The sequence below is a fragment of the Pelobates fuscus genome, chromosome 10, assembly GCF_036172605.1.
Source record: "Pelobates fuscus isolate aPelFus1 chromosome 10, aPelFus1.pri, whole genome shotgun sequence".
NCBI lineage: Eukaryota > Metazoa > Chordata > Amphibia > Anura > Pelobatidae > Pelobates > Pelobates fuscus.
This window is the reverse complement of record NC_086326.1, coordinates 45,032,775-45,048,149: the sequence shown is the minus strand read 5'-3', so window position 1 is coordinate 45,048,149 and position 15,375 is coordinate 45,032,775. Positions and strand designations below refer to the sequence as shown.

At 37.8% G+C, this 15,375-nt stretch overlaps 1 protein-coding gene across 3 annotated transcripts in view; it reads left to right on the top strand.

Annotated features, from left to right (window-relative positions):
• Positions 1-15,375, top strand: part of CTBP2 (C-terminal binding protein 2) — a 46,218-nt gene that overhangs the window by 8,638 nt on the left and 22,205 nt on the right. For all 3 annotated transcript variants that reach the window (XM_063433728.1, XM_063433727.1, XM_063433729.1), the window contains exon 2: positions 3,860-4,014. In XM_063433728.1, coding sequence (XP_063289798.1) covers positions 3,860-4,014 — 155 coding nt within the window. The remainder of the gene's footprint in view (positions 1-3,859; positions 4,015-15,375) is intronic.

The window sequence follows — 15,375 nt, the reverse complement described above, 5'->3', positions numbered from 1 at the left end:
AATACAAAAAGGGAGGTTTTCTTTGCTGAAACACCTCCCCAGCTGTCAGAACACAAAGTTTTATACTTTTATAAACTGTCACAAATTTGACAGACTCTAGACTCATAAAAGACTACAGCAAGTTTGTGTCTGGAGTGTTCCTTTAAATTTGAAATTGTTTTTGAATTACTTTGAATTCCCTCTTCAGTAAAAAGTGGGTGAACAACAGAGTAGAACATTTCGAGCAAAATAAGCAAGTTTTAAAGGGACACTATAGTCACCTGAACAACTTCAGCTTAATGAGGTTGTTCATGTGAGAACTATAGCTCCCTTCAGCCTTTCTCATGTAAACACTGTATTTTCCGAGAAAATAATGTTTACATTGAAAGCTAGGAACACCTCCACTTGCAGTCACTCAGAGTGATCCAGAGGGACTTCGGAGTTGATGGAGGCATAATATGCCTCCATCCACTCAGATCTGCTGTCAGCAGAGCACAGGGCAGCACTGTGCACAGCATCCTGTGATTCAGTATCTCCTCCCTCTGCATGCAGACACTGAACTTTCCTCATAGAGATTTATTGATTCAATTCATCTCTACGAGGAGATGCTGATTGGCCAGGGCTGTGTTTGAATCATGCTGGCTCTGCCCCTGATCTGCCTCCTTATCAGTCTCAACCAATCCTATGGGGAAGCACTGTGATTGGATCAGGCTACCACATGTCAGCAGACTGCTTGTTTTTCTGAGTCTAACAGCATGCAGATTTACAGCTTCAGGCTTGAATACAGTAAGATTTTTACTATATTTATGGAGGCATGAGGGGCCCAGGGGGGTTAGATGGTGGTGTTAACACTATAGGGTCAGGAATACATGTTTGTGTTCCTGACCCTATAGTGATCCTGTAACATAAGAACCCCTGGTGAACTGGGTATACACACTGAGTAGTATTGACCGAGTTTCCGGCGGTGCTGGTAATAATGACAATAAATCTGAGAATATATAGAGCAACAACTTTGGAGTTTTAATAGTTAATGCTACACACAGTGACACCTGTGCATCAGATAAAAACCAAACTGCACTCACTGGGCTGAGATCTAGCTTTTCATCCCTTCTGTACACTGGACATTACTGATTGTAGGTCAAAATCTTAATAGTCAGCTAAACTATTTGATCTAAAAATTGCAGATTCCTGGCTTAGAGTAAACACCACTAATATATACATTGCACAGTGGAAACTTTAACAGTGAGATGTGTATTATAGGGAATTAATATAGTTTATACAGATATCTCTTTTCAGGAAGTGTTTGGGAAGGCTGTGCAAGTTGCATGCAGGGGGTGTGTCTAGAGCGGAGTAAACTGTGATTCAATTCATAAATGGCAGATAATTAAAAAAAATGAGGCTGCAGGGGCTTGATTTATAAACCAAAACTGCTTCATTATAGGTTCAGGAAAACAAACTAGTTTTCCTGACACTATATCATCCTTAGGACCCCCCTCCCTTCAGCCACTTACCTTTACCCAGCGCCAGGCTCCCTCGGCGCTGGTGACCTCTCCTCCCCCGCTGACATCAGCTCCCGAGTGGAGCGGAATGCGCATGCGCGGCAAGATCCGCACGCGCATTCAAACAGTCCATAGGAAAGCATTTCTCAACGCTTTCCTGTGGACGTTCTGCACGCTGGATGCGATTTTCATATCCAGCGTCGCTGAAGCGCCTCTAGCAGCTGTCAGGAAGACAGCCACTAGAGGCTAGATTAACCCTGCAATGTAAACAGCAGTTTCTCTCAATGTGTTTGGGTGGAGAGATGAGGGAACAACCACCATTGTATATTGGAGCAATAATTAAAGGGATATAATAGGCATTAAAACTACTTTAGCTTAATAAAGCAGTTTGGGTGTATAGCTCATGCCTCTGCAGTCTCACTGATTAATTCTCTGCCATTTAGAAGTTAAATACCGTATATACTCGAGTATAAGCCGACCCGAATATAAGCCGAGGCCCCTAATTTTACCCCAAAAAACTGGGAAAACTTATTGACTCGAGTATAAGACTAGGGTGGAAAATGCAGCAGCTACTGGTAAATTTCTAAATAAAATTAGATCCTAAAAAAATTATACTAATTTAATATTTATTTACAGTGTGTGTATATAATGAATGCAGTGTGTGTGTGTATGAATGCAGTGTGTATATGAATGCTGTGTGTGTATGCAGTGTGTATATAATGAATGGAGTGCAGTGCGTGTATATGAGTGCAGTGCGTGTATATGAGTGCAGTGTGTGTATATGAGTGCAGTGTGTGTATAATGAATGCAGTGCAGTGTGTGTATGAGTGCAGTGTGTGTGCAGTGTGTATATAATGAATGCAGTGCAGTGTGTGTATATGAGTGCAGTGTGTGTATATGAGTGCAGTGTGTGAGTGCAGTGTGTATATAATGAATGCAGTGTGTATGTATGAGTGCAGTGTGTGTATGAATGCAGTGTGTATATAATGAATGGAGTGCCGTGTGTGTATATGAGTGCAGTGTGTGTGTATGAGTGCAGTGTGTATGCAGTGTGTATATAATTAATGCAGTGCAGTGTGTATATAATGAATGCAGTGCGTGTATGAGTGCAGTGTGAATGCAGTGTGTGTATGTGTGTATGTATGAATGCAGTGTGTATGCAGTGTGTGTATATAATGAATGCAGTGCAGTGTGTGTGTATGAGTGCAGTGTGAATGCAGTGTGTGTATGTATGAATGCAGTGTGAATGCAGTGTGTGTATGTATGAATGCAGTGTGTATGCAGTGTGTGTATATAATGAATGCAGTGCAGTGTGTGTATGAATGCAGTGTGTGTATATAATGAATGCAGTGCAGTGTGTATGAATGCAGTGTGTGTGAGTGCAGTGTGTGTGTGTGTGAGTGCAGTGTGTGTGTGTGTGAGTGCAGAGCATTGGTGGGGGTGGGCATTTTATTAATTATTATTATTTTATTATTATTGTGATATTTTTTTTTTTTAATGTTGTTATTATTTTTTGTATTATTATTTTTTTTTTTATTATTATTATTTTTTTTATTTGTTTTTTCGTCCCCCCTCCCTGCTTGTTAGCTGGCCAGGGAGGGGGGCTCTCACTCCCTGGTGGTCCAGTGGATGGGCTGTAGGAGGGGGGCTGTCAGGAAGCTGTAACTTACCTTCACCGCAGCTCCTGTCAGCTCCCTTCTCTCTCCTCCGTCCGTGCAGCTCCCAGGTCAGCTCCCTCTGCAACTCTCGCGGCCGCGCGGAGCGTTGCAAAAAATGTGCTGAAAAACTCGTCTTATACTCGAGTATATACGGTAACTTTGTTTATACAGCCCTAGTCACACCTCCATTCATGTGACTTGCACCGCCTTCCGAAACACTTACTGAAAATGAACCTAGATATTCTAGCTTCCTGTTTTGCACAGTCTGTCTAGAATTCTTATCTCCAGCTCTGTTAATAGCTTGTTTAGGAAGGTTGTGTAAGTCACATACAGGCATGACTAGGGCTCCATAAACAAATTGATGTAACTCTTTAATGGCAGAAAATTTAGCAGTGAGACCGCAGAGGCATGATCTATACACAAGAACCTGCTTCATTAAGCTAAAGTTGTGTTGGTGCCTATAGGGTCCCTTTAAGATATGTTAGTACTGTACAGTGTATGTTGTTACATTGGAACAGTCCATATTCTGTATTCTGACAGATTTCTGATCCCAGGGCAAAGGTATGTAGTGCCGTACAGTGTACTGTAAAGTTACTGCTCTGCAAAAACCACAACCTCCATGTTGATTTATAATGTGGATTTCATGTTTTTATTGTATAGCTGTTTTAGTTGGCATGTCTTTCAATTCAGCTGCTAATAGATATTTGTATATTGTTTCCTCAGGTATGCGGCCACAGACTGTGAATGGTCCCATGCATCCACGTCCACTGGTTGCTCTGCTGGATGGAAGGGACTGCACAGTGGAGATGCCAATCCTCAAAGACCTGGCTACAGTGGCATTCTGCGATGCCCAGTCCACACAGGAGATCCACGAAAAGGTTAACTAAATGTGTAGCGCATGCAGCTGTTTTATTTAAATACTGCCCTGTTTGTTCAATTTCAGTTAGTTGGTATACTATGCTGTAAACACCGAATAAACCCGCAAACGTTTTGGCAAAATAGCAGTTTAAAAAACAAAACAAAAAAAAAACTGGTAAATGACTGTGGTGGTGGTGGTGGTGGTGGTGGTGGTGGTGGCGGCGGCGGCGGCGGTGTGTGTGTCATTGCTAAACACAAATACACACACCAGTCAAGCCATAAGACTTGCTTTTCCCACATAAATCTCACTTTAACCCTTAAGGACTCAGCTTCAAAAGCTTGTCTTACCCTTAAAGACACAAGCCTTTTTTGCTGTTTGTGTTCAAACGCAATTTGCATCTCTGTCATTTATTGCACCAACACATATTATATACCGTTTTTCAGAAGGCAAACAGGGCTTTAATTTTATGTCACATATACATAGATACATTCTCATTAATTATATATTAAAAAAAAGCCACAAAATGGCAAAAAATAAAAAATAAAAATATTTTTTTTTTCACAGTTTTGACAATAATAGCGTGTGCATAATATGTCCAGCTTAGAAAAAGTCATTCAAAATAAATTCATTTATGTGTCTTGATTTATAGAATACATACACATAGAATATGTATAGGATTTCAGCTTATTTTGAAAGCTACAGTACAAGGACTAAAATAAAATTTTAATGTGAAACAATTTTAGAAGTTGGTATGTTTGTCTTGTAGGTTTAGTAGCCACCACAGAAAACAAAATTGCCACACAAAAGTATATATTTATATAAAGTAGACATCACAGGCTATTTACCTAAGGTTAGTTTGACACTTTTTACGTAACCATTTCATCGCCAAACTCTGCTAAATATTTGAGTAAAATTGTGTTTTTTCTCTATTTTGGCATATTCACATATAACAAAGTTTTTGTAATGTGTATTTCGTAAAGCTGGAGTGTGCTATTCCTGCACAGAACCCTATATTGTGTTCAGCTACATCTGCTGAGCATAACGATACCCCCATTGTATGCCTTTGGCACTTTTCTGTAAATCTACAATGCCATATAAGAGACAAGGCTATTTCAGTTTCTATAAATAGAATTTTCCTAGATGGATCTGACGGGCCTATGTCTCATTTTAGGGTATTATAGCAGTGTGACTTTTCAAATAACCCCACAAAGAGCTTTCATTTGATAAAGCAGACACCCCAGGGTATCTATTCTGGTGTATATTGAGCCTTAACTGGTCACCATTTTTTCACCAATTTTTGTCAATATTTGTGGTGAGGGAGGAAAAAATTGAATTTTTACATATCTGTTGCATTTTTGCTGATTATTTCTTGCATTTGATGTACCACTGTCATAAAAATCCACAAATTATGCTCCGTTACATCTTCTGAGTAAAACAATATGCCCAATGTATGACCTAGACACTATTTTGTGAAGTTACAGAGCTGTAAAAGAGATGTTACAAGTTCAGGTTTTTAAGTGTGAATTTTCATAGAGGGTTTTGATGCGTCCATGTCCCACTTTGGAGCACTTGAGCAGGCTACATATTACAATTACACCATACAGGCATACCATTTCTTAAAGAAGACATCCCAGGGCAATTCAAAAGGCATTTTTTGAGTCTTAGTGTGAGATAATTTTTCCGCAAGCTTGTACTAAGTGTAGTGGTAATAAGCATTTTTTTATGCCTTTTTGACACACACAGTGAGTTTGAGCAGTATATTTTGTAAACCTTATGTGTGCTACGACTGTATAATACTTCATATGTTGCTCAACTATGTCGGCTGAGTACAGCAATACCCGCGTATGTACCTTTGCCAGGTATATGTGAATGTTGAAGGGGCACATTTGAGACGCAGCCATTCAGTTTTTCTAACTGTGAAGTTTTACGCTGTGTCCATGTTCCATTTTGGAGTAGATTAGCTGGCTGGTTATTCAAACTTCCCCACAAACACATACTATTTATTAAAGAATACACCACGTGGTAATTCAAAAGTCATATTGTGAACCATAGCGTGGGATCATTTTTTCGCTAGTATGTTCCAAGTGTAGTGGTAATGAGCATTTTTTAATGTAGTTTTTTTACTTTGTAAAACTTTTTTTACTTTGTAAAACTGTAGGCAGTGATCAACTGGCAGGGAAGGGGTTAATTTTTATTTGGACTGGGTAAGGGGGGGGGGGGTTTACTTAAACGTTACTAAAACATTTTTTTTAAACTTTTTTAACTTTTTAAAGCTTATTTAAAAACTCTTTTTAATGTTAACCCCTAGTTAGCCTGACACCAAATCCCCCAATTCACCACTAACTTCCACCCAGCTAGCTAAATATATCATTTTAAATATTTAAATTAATTAATAAAATTAATTTAACCCCTGAGGGTTAAAAATAAATAAATAAATTAACCCCCTGGGGTTAAAAAATAAATAAATCAGATGATAGTAAAATGTAATCCCTGCCAATTGATCACTGTAGTCAGTGATCAATTGGCAGGGAAGGGGTTAATTTTATTAAAGCAGGGGAAAGGGGGGGTGGGATTTAACTTTAATTTATTATTTATTTTTTATTTTTTACAGGGAGAAGAGGATCAGCACTGATCCGTCTCCCTGCACTTCACAGTGAACCCGGAAGCGCAGGGAGGCGGATCGTGAGTCCCTGTAGCACATGTGCTCGTTCTGACACCCTGTCAGATCGATCACTGCTGCAGGGGCAGCGCGATCCGGTGCTACCGGTCTGCCTCGGATACCGAGGCAGTCCGGGTGAGCGTTAACCCCGCGATCACGGCGATCTGGAGTTAACCTTAGTAAATGACAGAAATTTTCCGGCAACTCTCCTTAACTGAAGGACAAGGTTGACGGAAAATTTCCATCTCCGGTCGGGAAGGGGTTAACAGTGCTCTCACTACTGCAAGGGATTCTGGGTAGGCGTATGCAAATGAGCTCAGCAAAGAACCAAATTTTTGCCTCAATTCCACTTTATACATGGATTCCTTGGAGTATGTGTCTACTGTATACAACAGCTTTGAAACACAACTCAGGAAGAGGAGCAGAGCCAGTGAACCACTCATGGACTGCTGTTTCATTGTTAATGCAACTCATCAGCATGAGTAAAAAAAGGTGGAGGGGGAGGCGGCGCCACAGGTGAAAAAAAAACCAACCTGATTATGAACTATACAAGCACATATACAAGACACTACATAACAGAAAATACATACAAGATAAAAAAAAAAGTTTGAAATATAGATACTTTTTTGACTGCTGATTATCATTCATTAAGTCCAAAAGAGTAAATAAAATACTAAATAAAATACAGCAAAAAGTCAAAATAAAACCTTGTATAAGAAGTCAATCACAATCTTGTCAGGGGAAGTATTCCTCAGCATGGGATATTCGTGAGATCCGTATGAAAAAATAAAAAGACAGCAAATAATGGTGCAGTATTACCCAACAGGTACTAAGTACTATTTTGTAAGAGGTCTATATGGTCCTACTCACGTTTTCCAGAGCTATAAGACTAGCTCTAGTGTGGATGGCATACAGTGGTACAATCCCCACTTATGGGATACGTGAAGTTTTGTAGTAGATGGATATCTTGTTGGTATAAGGACCATATGAAATATAAAAGAAACAATAATAGTGCTTATTGTATAAAAGCCAGAGGTGAAATAATACAATTCCAAGTGGTTACTCACATTTTATTGAGCAGGCAGACTGCTCAATGGATAAAGCTTGAGTGGTATAATCCCCACCAAGGATCCTTTGGAGTAAAATTCTCACTGGAACAATAAAATCTCTGGTGCCAGGTAAAAAATAAAGGTAAAGATAAATAAAAGAGTAAAATGGCTGACTCACAAGTTCAAAGTGGCCAAAATGCCTTTAATAAAATACAGCAATTAAAATACCACAACGCGTTTCTACCCTTAGGGCTTTCTCAAGTGGATAAAAACATGTACCTGACAACACTGGCTTTATATAGGCCTCAGATTACTTGATTTTGGCGCCAAAATGACATCCTGGTCATGTGACCACTTATATATTTTTTAATTTATTTTCTGGTATAACTTTATTATAGAATATGTTTCAGCCATATTAGGGAGGGCAATAACACATGTGTCAGCCATATTAGGGAGGGCAATGAAACATGTGTCAGCCATATTAGGGAGGGCAATGAAATAAAGTGGAAGCAGGGAATAAATGAATAAAACATATAGGTGAGAAGTAGCAAGTGCAAATATGGGTTACTCAGACCAGGGTTTTTTTTAAGCATACATTTTAAAATATGATACTAGAAAATTATAATAAATATAGATCTAAAAAGGTCACAGTAAATTGCAAATGTCACAGAAAAAATATATATAAAGATTTAAAAGAGCATATGTAAATATAGGATAAGAATAAAATAAAATAAAATAACATTAGTATTCTTGTATCACATTATAAACAAAACATAATATGCAAATTTAGAAAAAGATCAAAATCAACGTTTTAACCTTCAGGGGCAAGCATTTTTAACAGGAACACCCAATACATTTCTTTCTGACCCAAAGGTTTTTTTTTCTTTTTTAAAACACCTCCCCTCCACGGTATTTTACATTTTTGAATTCCAATACATTTAGGATGTTTGGGATTTTTATCATGTTTGATAAAGTGCTTTGAGACTGAGTGGTTAGGGTAACCTTTGATGATGTCACGACAGTGCTCTGCCAGTCTAATTTTTAGGCATCTAGTGGTCATTCTTACATACTGGAGGCCACAAGGGCACTTCAGTAAGTATATGACATTCTATGTGTTACAACAGATTAGGTCTTTTATGGGATATGATGTGTTAGTATTATTAGAAGTAAAGTGCGTGGTTTTTGACTTGATTTGTGGATCCGTGGTTCTGCAAACTATGCATCTGTTACATTTAAAAAAAAAAAAAAAACTTTAGATTTAGTTAACAAATTCTGAATTAGTGGTAGAGGGATCTTTTGTATAATTTTTGGTAAGAATAGTTCTAAAATTAGGAGCTCCTCTAAAAATCACACTGGGTTTGTCTGGGATGAGCGTTTTAAGTCATCCTGTTTTAAGATGTGCTAGTGTTTCTTGATTTTTTTCACTACGTGGCTTTTGTTGTTAAAGTTAAAAACGACTGGCAAAGATAGAGGATCTTTTTTATTCTTTGTTTTATATTCTAAAAGATTCTTCCTATCTTTTTATTTTACAGTATTTAGTATTTTATTTGGGTTTTCTGGTGCATCATTTTTGCTGGTGAATTGTCTTTGAGGGTTTTAGACTGTTCTTCAAATCTTTATTGCGGGAGCAGTTCCTGCAAAGGCGCAGGAACGGACTCTTGGGGACCCCAACTAGCCAAGGCTGGTAATGGCAGCTAGATTATTCAATAACTATGTTGGTACATACTTTTTTAAAATAAGTTTTATTGTTAATAGTACCTTCAAGGATAAAAATCTGAATGTCTAAAAAGTTAATCAGTTCTTTGCTGTACTCTGAAGATAAAATTATGCCACTATTATTGATGTTTAAATAATTAAGAAATAGTTTAACCCCTTAACGCCGTTTAAATGGGCTTTAAAGCCGTTGCGGCGGCATGGAACGCCGTAACGGCTTTCTGCCCCAGGAGCCAGGAGGTACTAACCTCCGCCGCGATCCTCTTCTGGAGGGCTGCCTGACAGCCCAGGCAGCCCTCCCACGACAAATGAGGCCCCTGGGGGCCATGTGATCGCTCGCAAAGAGCGATCACATGGCCCCCTATAGCTGGCTAAGGATCTGCCAGCAGGGGGGCTGTCTGAAATATCAGACAGTCCCCCTGCTGGTAGGAAGAATAAAAAAAAAAAAAAATTTAAACATGTGTAAAAATAAATTAAAAGTATTTTTATATATATATAATATATGTATATTATATATAATATATATACATATTATATATATGTAACATCATACAAAGTGTATTTTAATACTAATATATGTAACGTCATTCTAAGTGTATTTTAATACTAATATATATACTTATATTATATGTATATATAATATATATAATAGATCTACATATATATATATATATATACGTATAATTAAAATAATAAATAAAATAATAAAATAAATAAATAAAATATTGAAACAAAATTTAATATAAATGATATATCCATATGTAATTTCATTCTAACTGTATTTTGTTATTAATATATATATATATATATATATATATTGTAACAAAATACACTTAGAATGACATTCTATATATATATATATCTCTCTATCTATATATAAGATACAAATAACCGCAAATATATATATATACATATAATTACATAAAAGATTACATTAATATACACGTAGAATTTAAATACATATATATATATTAAAATTCTACATGTATATTTAAGTAATCTTTTAACATAATTATGTGATTTGATTAATTAAATTTTGATTGACATGCCTGACAACACAGGGAGAAAGTGCAGAGAATTTAATTCGCAAGCACTATATTTGACCCTGTAACTCTCCAAGACACCTTAAAACCTGTACATAGGGGGTACTGTTTTACTCAGGAGACTTCGCTGAACTCGCATATTAGTGTTTCAAACTGGTAAATTGTATTACAACGATGATATTTTAAGTAAAAGTGACGTTTTTTGCATTTTTTACAAACGAACGGCACTTTTATGGACTATATTATTGTTGTAATATGTTTTACTGTTTTAAAACACTAATATTTGTGTTTAGTGAAGTCTCCCGAGAATAACAGTACCCCCCATGTACAGGTTTTATGGTGTTTTGGAAAGTTAGAGAGTCACATATAAGGCTTGCATTTATTTTTTTTCACATTGAAATTTGCCAGATTAGTTATGTTGCCTTTGAGAGCGTATGGTAGCCCAGGAATGAGAATTACCCCCATGATGGCATACCATTTGCAAAAGTAGACAACCCGAGGTATTGCAAGTGGGGTATGTCCAGTCTTTCTTAGTAGCCACTTAGTCACAAACACTGGCCAAATATTAGTTTTTTGCTTTTTTCACACAAAAACAAATATGAACGCTAACTTCGGCCAGTGTTTGTGACTAAGTGGCTACTAAAAAAGACTAAACATACCCCACTTTCAATACCTTGGCTTGTCTACTTTTTAAAATGGTATGCCATTATGGGGGTAATTCTCATTCCTGGGCTACCACACCGTCTCAAAGGTAACATTACTAATCTGGCAAATTTCAATTTGAAAATTGAATGTTCTATATTTGACCCTGTAACTTTCCAAAACACCATAAAACCTGTTAATGGGGGGTACTGTTGTACTCGTGAGACATCGCTGATTACAAATATGTGCATTTTTTTGCAGTAAAACAGTATTATGACATTCACAGCTAAAATGGCCGACGGAAATACAAATTTAAAAAAAAAATCTTATTTTCTCACATTTTTTTTTATTTTATTCATAATAAATTATGTTCCATTTATGAATAGTTATTGATGAATTAAAGCCCTGTTTCTCCTGGACAAAATGATGTATAATAAGTGTGGGTGCACTTAATGTGACAGCGGTGAATAACGGTTGAACAGACATATAGCGCAAATTCCAGTTTTTGTTTACGTTTTGTTTTGATCAGAACGTGCACTATTGACTCCGTCCTGAATGGGTTAAAATAATCTTTAGACTCCTTCCAAATAAAAAAACAGATCATCTATGTATCTAAAATAGGTAACTAGGTTTGCTTTCCAGGGGTGGTCACCCCAAACAGCCTTTAACTCCCAGCCATCCATAAAAAGATTTGCATAGGGGGGAGGGGGGGGGGCAATACCTTCTATGATCAAATCGATTTGTTTCTCTGGGATATATTATCGGCTGTTAGTCGATTTAGAAACTGCTTCACACCCTTTATCATGGGGAATAATCGTGTATAGAGATTGTACATCACAAGTAACTTAAAAAAAGTCTGGATGCTATATAAAATTTTCTAAAAAGCTAAGTAGTGTCATCAAGTCTTTGAGATATGACCTCATGAGTTTGACAGATGGCTGTAGTAAAATGTCTATATATTCGGACAGATTAGATAATATAGAATTTATCCCAAAGACTACCTACCTGGAGGATTATTTTCTACTTTTATGTATTATGGGTAAAAAGTAGATTACTGGGATTTTGGGATGGGGTATGTTTAAATATTCAAACACTTTTTTTAGTGAGAGTTTTTTATAGTTTGGGTGGGGTCTGAATATAGTTTGCCATATACATTTGGATCGATTAGTTGTCTTAGTGCTTCATTGATATACATGGTTTCAAAAAGCACAACTAAGCCTCCGCCTTTATTGGCTGGTTTGATAATGATATTGTCTTTTTGTAGTTCTATCAATTTATTATATATGTATATATGTATTCTCCAATAACTTGCCAGATCAATTAGTAGACTTGTGTATTTGGTTTTGGATGACTCACGATTTGTCCTAAATCACAAACTTTAAAGTTCCATCACAAAACAAACAAAACGGCCAATACATTAAATTTTGCCTTAGTTTCATGATTTGCAGAGTTAAAAAATATCAGCTATTTGTCTGTTGGTAGCACTAGCAGGCTAAATGTTATAAAAAAAAACTTGGTTGCAGGTTAATCGTGTAACAGCCGTCACATTAAAATGTATAAAAATAAAATAAAGCTCTCTATCACCCCCTTATTAGGATAGGAAGGTATAAATTGTCTTTTATGCCCCTACTTGCCATGCAGCAGGAGGGTACATGTCTACTAAACGGTGAGCTAGTGGTCACTTTAATAAAAAATTAACAACTGGACAGCTATTACTACCCAGTTGCTAAGAGAGGCGGGATGGGGTCAATAAGCACCTAGCCACACCTACCCCCCTGTCACCCTAATAATAGTGAAGGGTGGGCCAATAAAAGCTTTCCTATGTTGTGAAAGTCAGTGGATCAATCTAATTGGTTGCCAATTAATTACAGTGAGTTTGAGTAACAGGGCAGAGATAAAAACTTCTAAAATAAACACACTGTGCTGTCACATCAACAATTATGAAAAGACAAAAGAAATAATAGTGCTGTACACTATGTACCTGTTGTATGTAGACGATTTCCATCGCCCCTGTATTTTGATTATGTGTACTGGTATTCAGTTCGTATAGAGGCTATTGATGCCTCTATATGAACTGAATGGCCCGTGAAGGCTGTTGGATTGCACTCTATTTTTGTAAATAGAGTTCTAACGTATACCATAAATTTTGATGTGGGGAATAGTTGTATGTCAACAGGCAGTCCCATTTGATTTGTTTTAGATTGGTTTAGTGTCAGTATATAGTGGTCCCCTACTTTGTTTAGGTCTGCTATTTTGAGCATGTATGTAGTATCGTTTGTTTTTTCTACTGTAAATTTATTAGGCAGTAAAAACCCGTAGAAGGTAAAAAATATAGCGGTTTTGATGGTATTGTTTATTTCTGTTTCTGCGTGTACAACCCATCAGATAATGCTCTGAACTTTTTACTGTCTATTGGTTGTCATTTCATGGGTTTGTGACCTTCTAACCGTAGGATGTCTTTTAAGATGTTTTTTATTCGGTTTGATGACATAAAGGTACTGTGACTGGGGTATGTGTTTATGACGTGGTATTGTATGCCTGTTAGATATAGTTTTATCGTATTATGTGTGTGTTTTAGATTTAGGTGGCAAAAAGAGGTAAATGCCACCATAGTATCTAATGTCAACGGGTTTTTGATTTGGTATTTGGTGATGAATCTGTTTGATATGATGAGAGCTCGGCTGTATGAACGTCTGGTGTTAGCTGAAAGTGCTGTTTGTTCCAGCATTCTCCCGTGCGCCATTAGTATTGCTAGTCCAGGATGAGTTCTGATCTGTGGGATGCTCTTGGAAGAAAACCTGTAGGTTGGAACTAGAGGGCATCAGCTGCTGTGTTATGATTGCCCGGTATGTGTTGTGTTGCTGCCAACTACGTGAGTCTCCTGACGAGACTCATGATTGTCAGGGAAGAGGACCTGCCTTTGTTAATTATTTCATATGCCGCCATGTTTTCTGTGTAGCATTGTATGGTCTTTCCCTTCCACTGGTGGCCCCACACTAGAGCTGCTGCCACTATCGGGTAGATTTTGAACAGTGCAGAGGTTCTGTTGAATGATGGCAGAGTTACTGTCTCTATTGGCCATATGTCTCTGAACCATTCGTCACCGAAAATGGCTGCAAACCCTAAATGGTCTGCTGCGGGTGTCCATAACACCGAGGAGTTTTCTGTTAAAAGTGGGATAAACATGTTTACCCCATTCCAGTGCGCCAATAATTGGCTCGACATGGTCAGCTCTGCCCTAGCCTGTCCGTCCAGTGTGATTATACTGTCGTCGTGTGGTAGGTTTGGTTATAGACTAAGTAGTCTTGAAATAAACGCGCAAACCTTGTGGGATTATCTTCATGGCAAAGTAATGAGAACTCAGGAGAGATTGCAGGTCTTTCCGAGAAGTGGTCCCTCTGATGAGGAACAATTCAACCTCTGCCTTGATTCTCTGAACTTTGTCACTGGGGTGACTAGCTTGCATCGGTACTGAGTAAAGGCATATCCCTAGAAACGTCAGTTTGGTGGTGGGGTCTACAGTTTTCTCAGCCGCTACCGGCACTTCTAACATGGAAAATAGCGCTACTGTCTTGGCTATACTCTAAGGCGTGGTATTTGGGCCTTCTACTGTCAGAAAGTCGTCCAAGTAATGTACTACGACTGGACAACAGCTGACGTTCAGCAGGAGCCACAATAGTGGCTGCAAAAAGATCGAATAGTTTGGGGCTACTCTTGGCCCCGAAAGTTAACCGTCTGGCAAAATAATAAAGACCATTCCATTTTATTCCATTAAATGCCACAGTGACGGATGTATTGGAAGCAGCTTGAAGGCATTGGAAATGTTGGTTTTGCCAAGCTACTATCCCCAGCCTTCAAGATTGCCTGTACGGCATTGTCTACCGAGGCATATTGCAATAAAAATTCCTCAGAATGTATCAGTGAGCTTAGGCTTGGTACAACAACAGAATGTGGAGCAGACAGGTCGATTATAAATCGTTGTTTATTGTTATATTTTCCGGTTGCAATACCCCAGGGGTTGGTTCGCCAACATGTGAACGGTGGAATTTAAAATGGCCCAAGCATGAAGACTTTCTCTACTTCTGTTCGTAACAGGTTGTCAACTATAGTTAATTCTATAGTGGCTGATTGTAGGTTGTTACTCTCGAGTGTGCCTGTTGGTAGTGCGATTAACCCTGTGTGGAACCCCTCAGTGAAACCCGTGAGTAGGAATTGTAGAAAATCCTGTGAAGGGTGAGAGTTAAGGTAAAAAGCCAACGTGTCGACCTGTACTT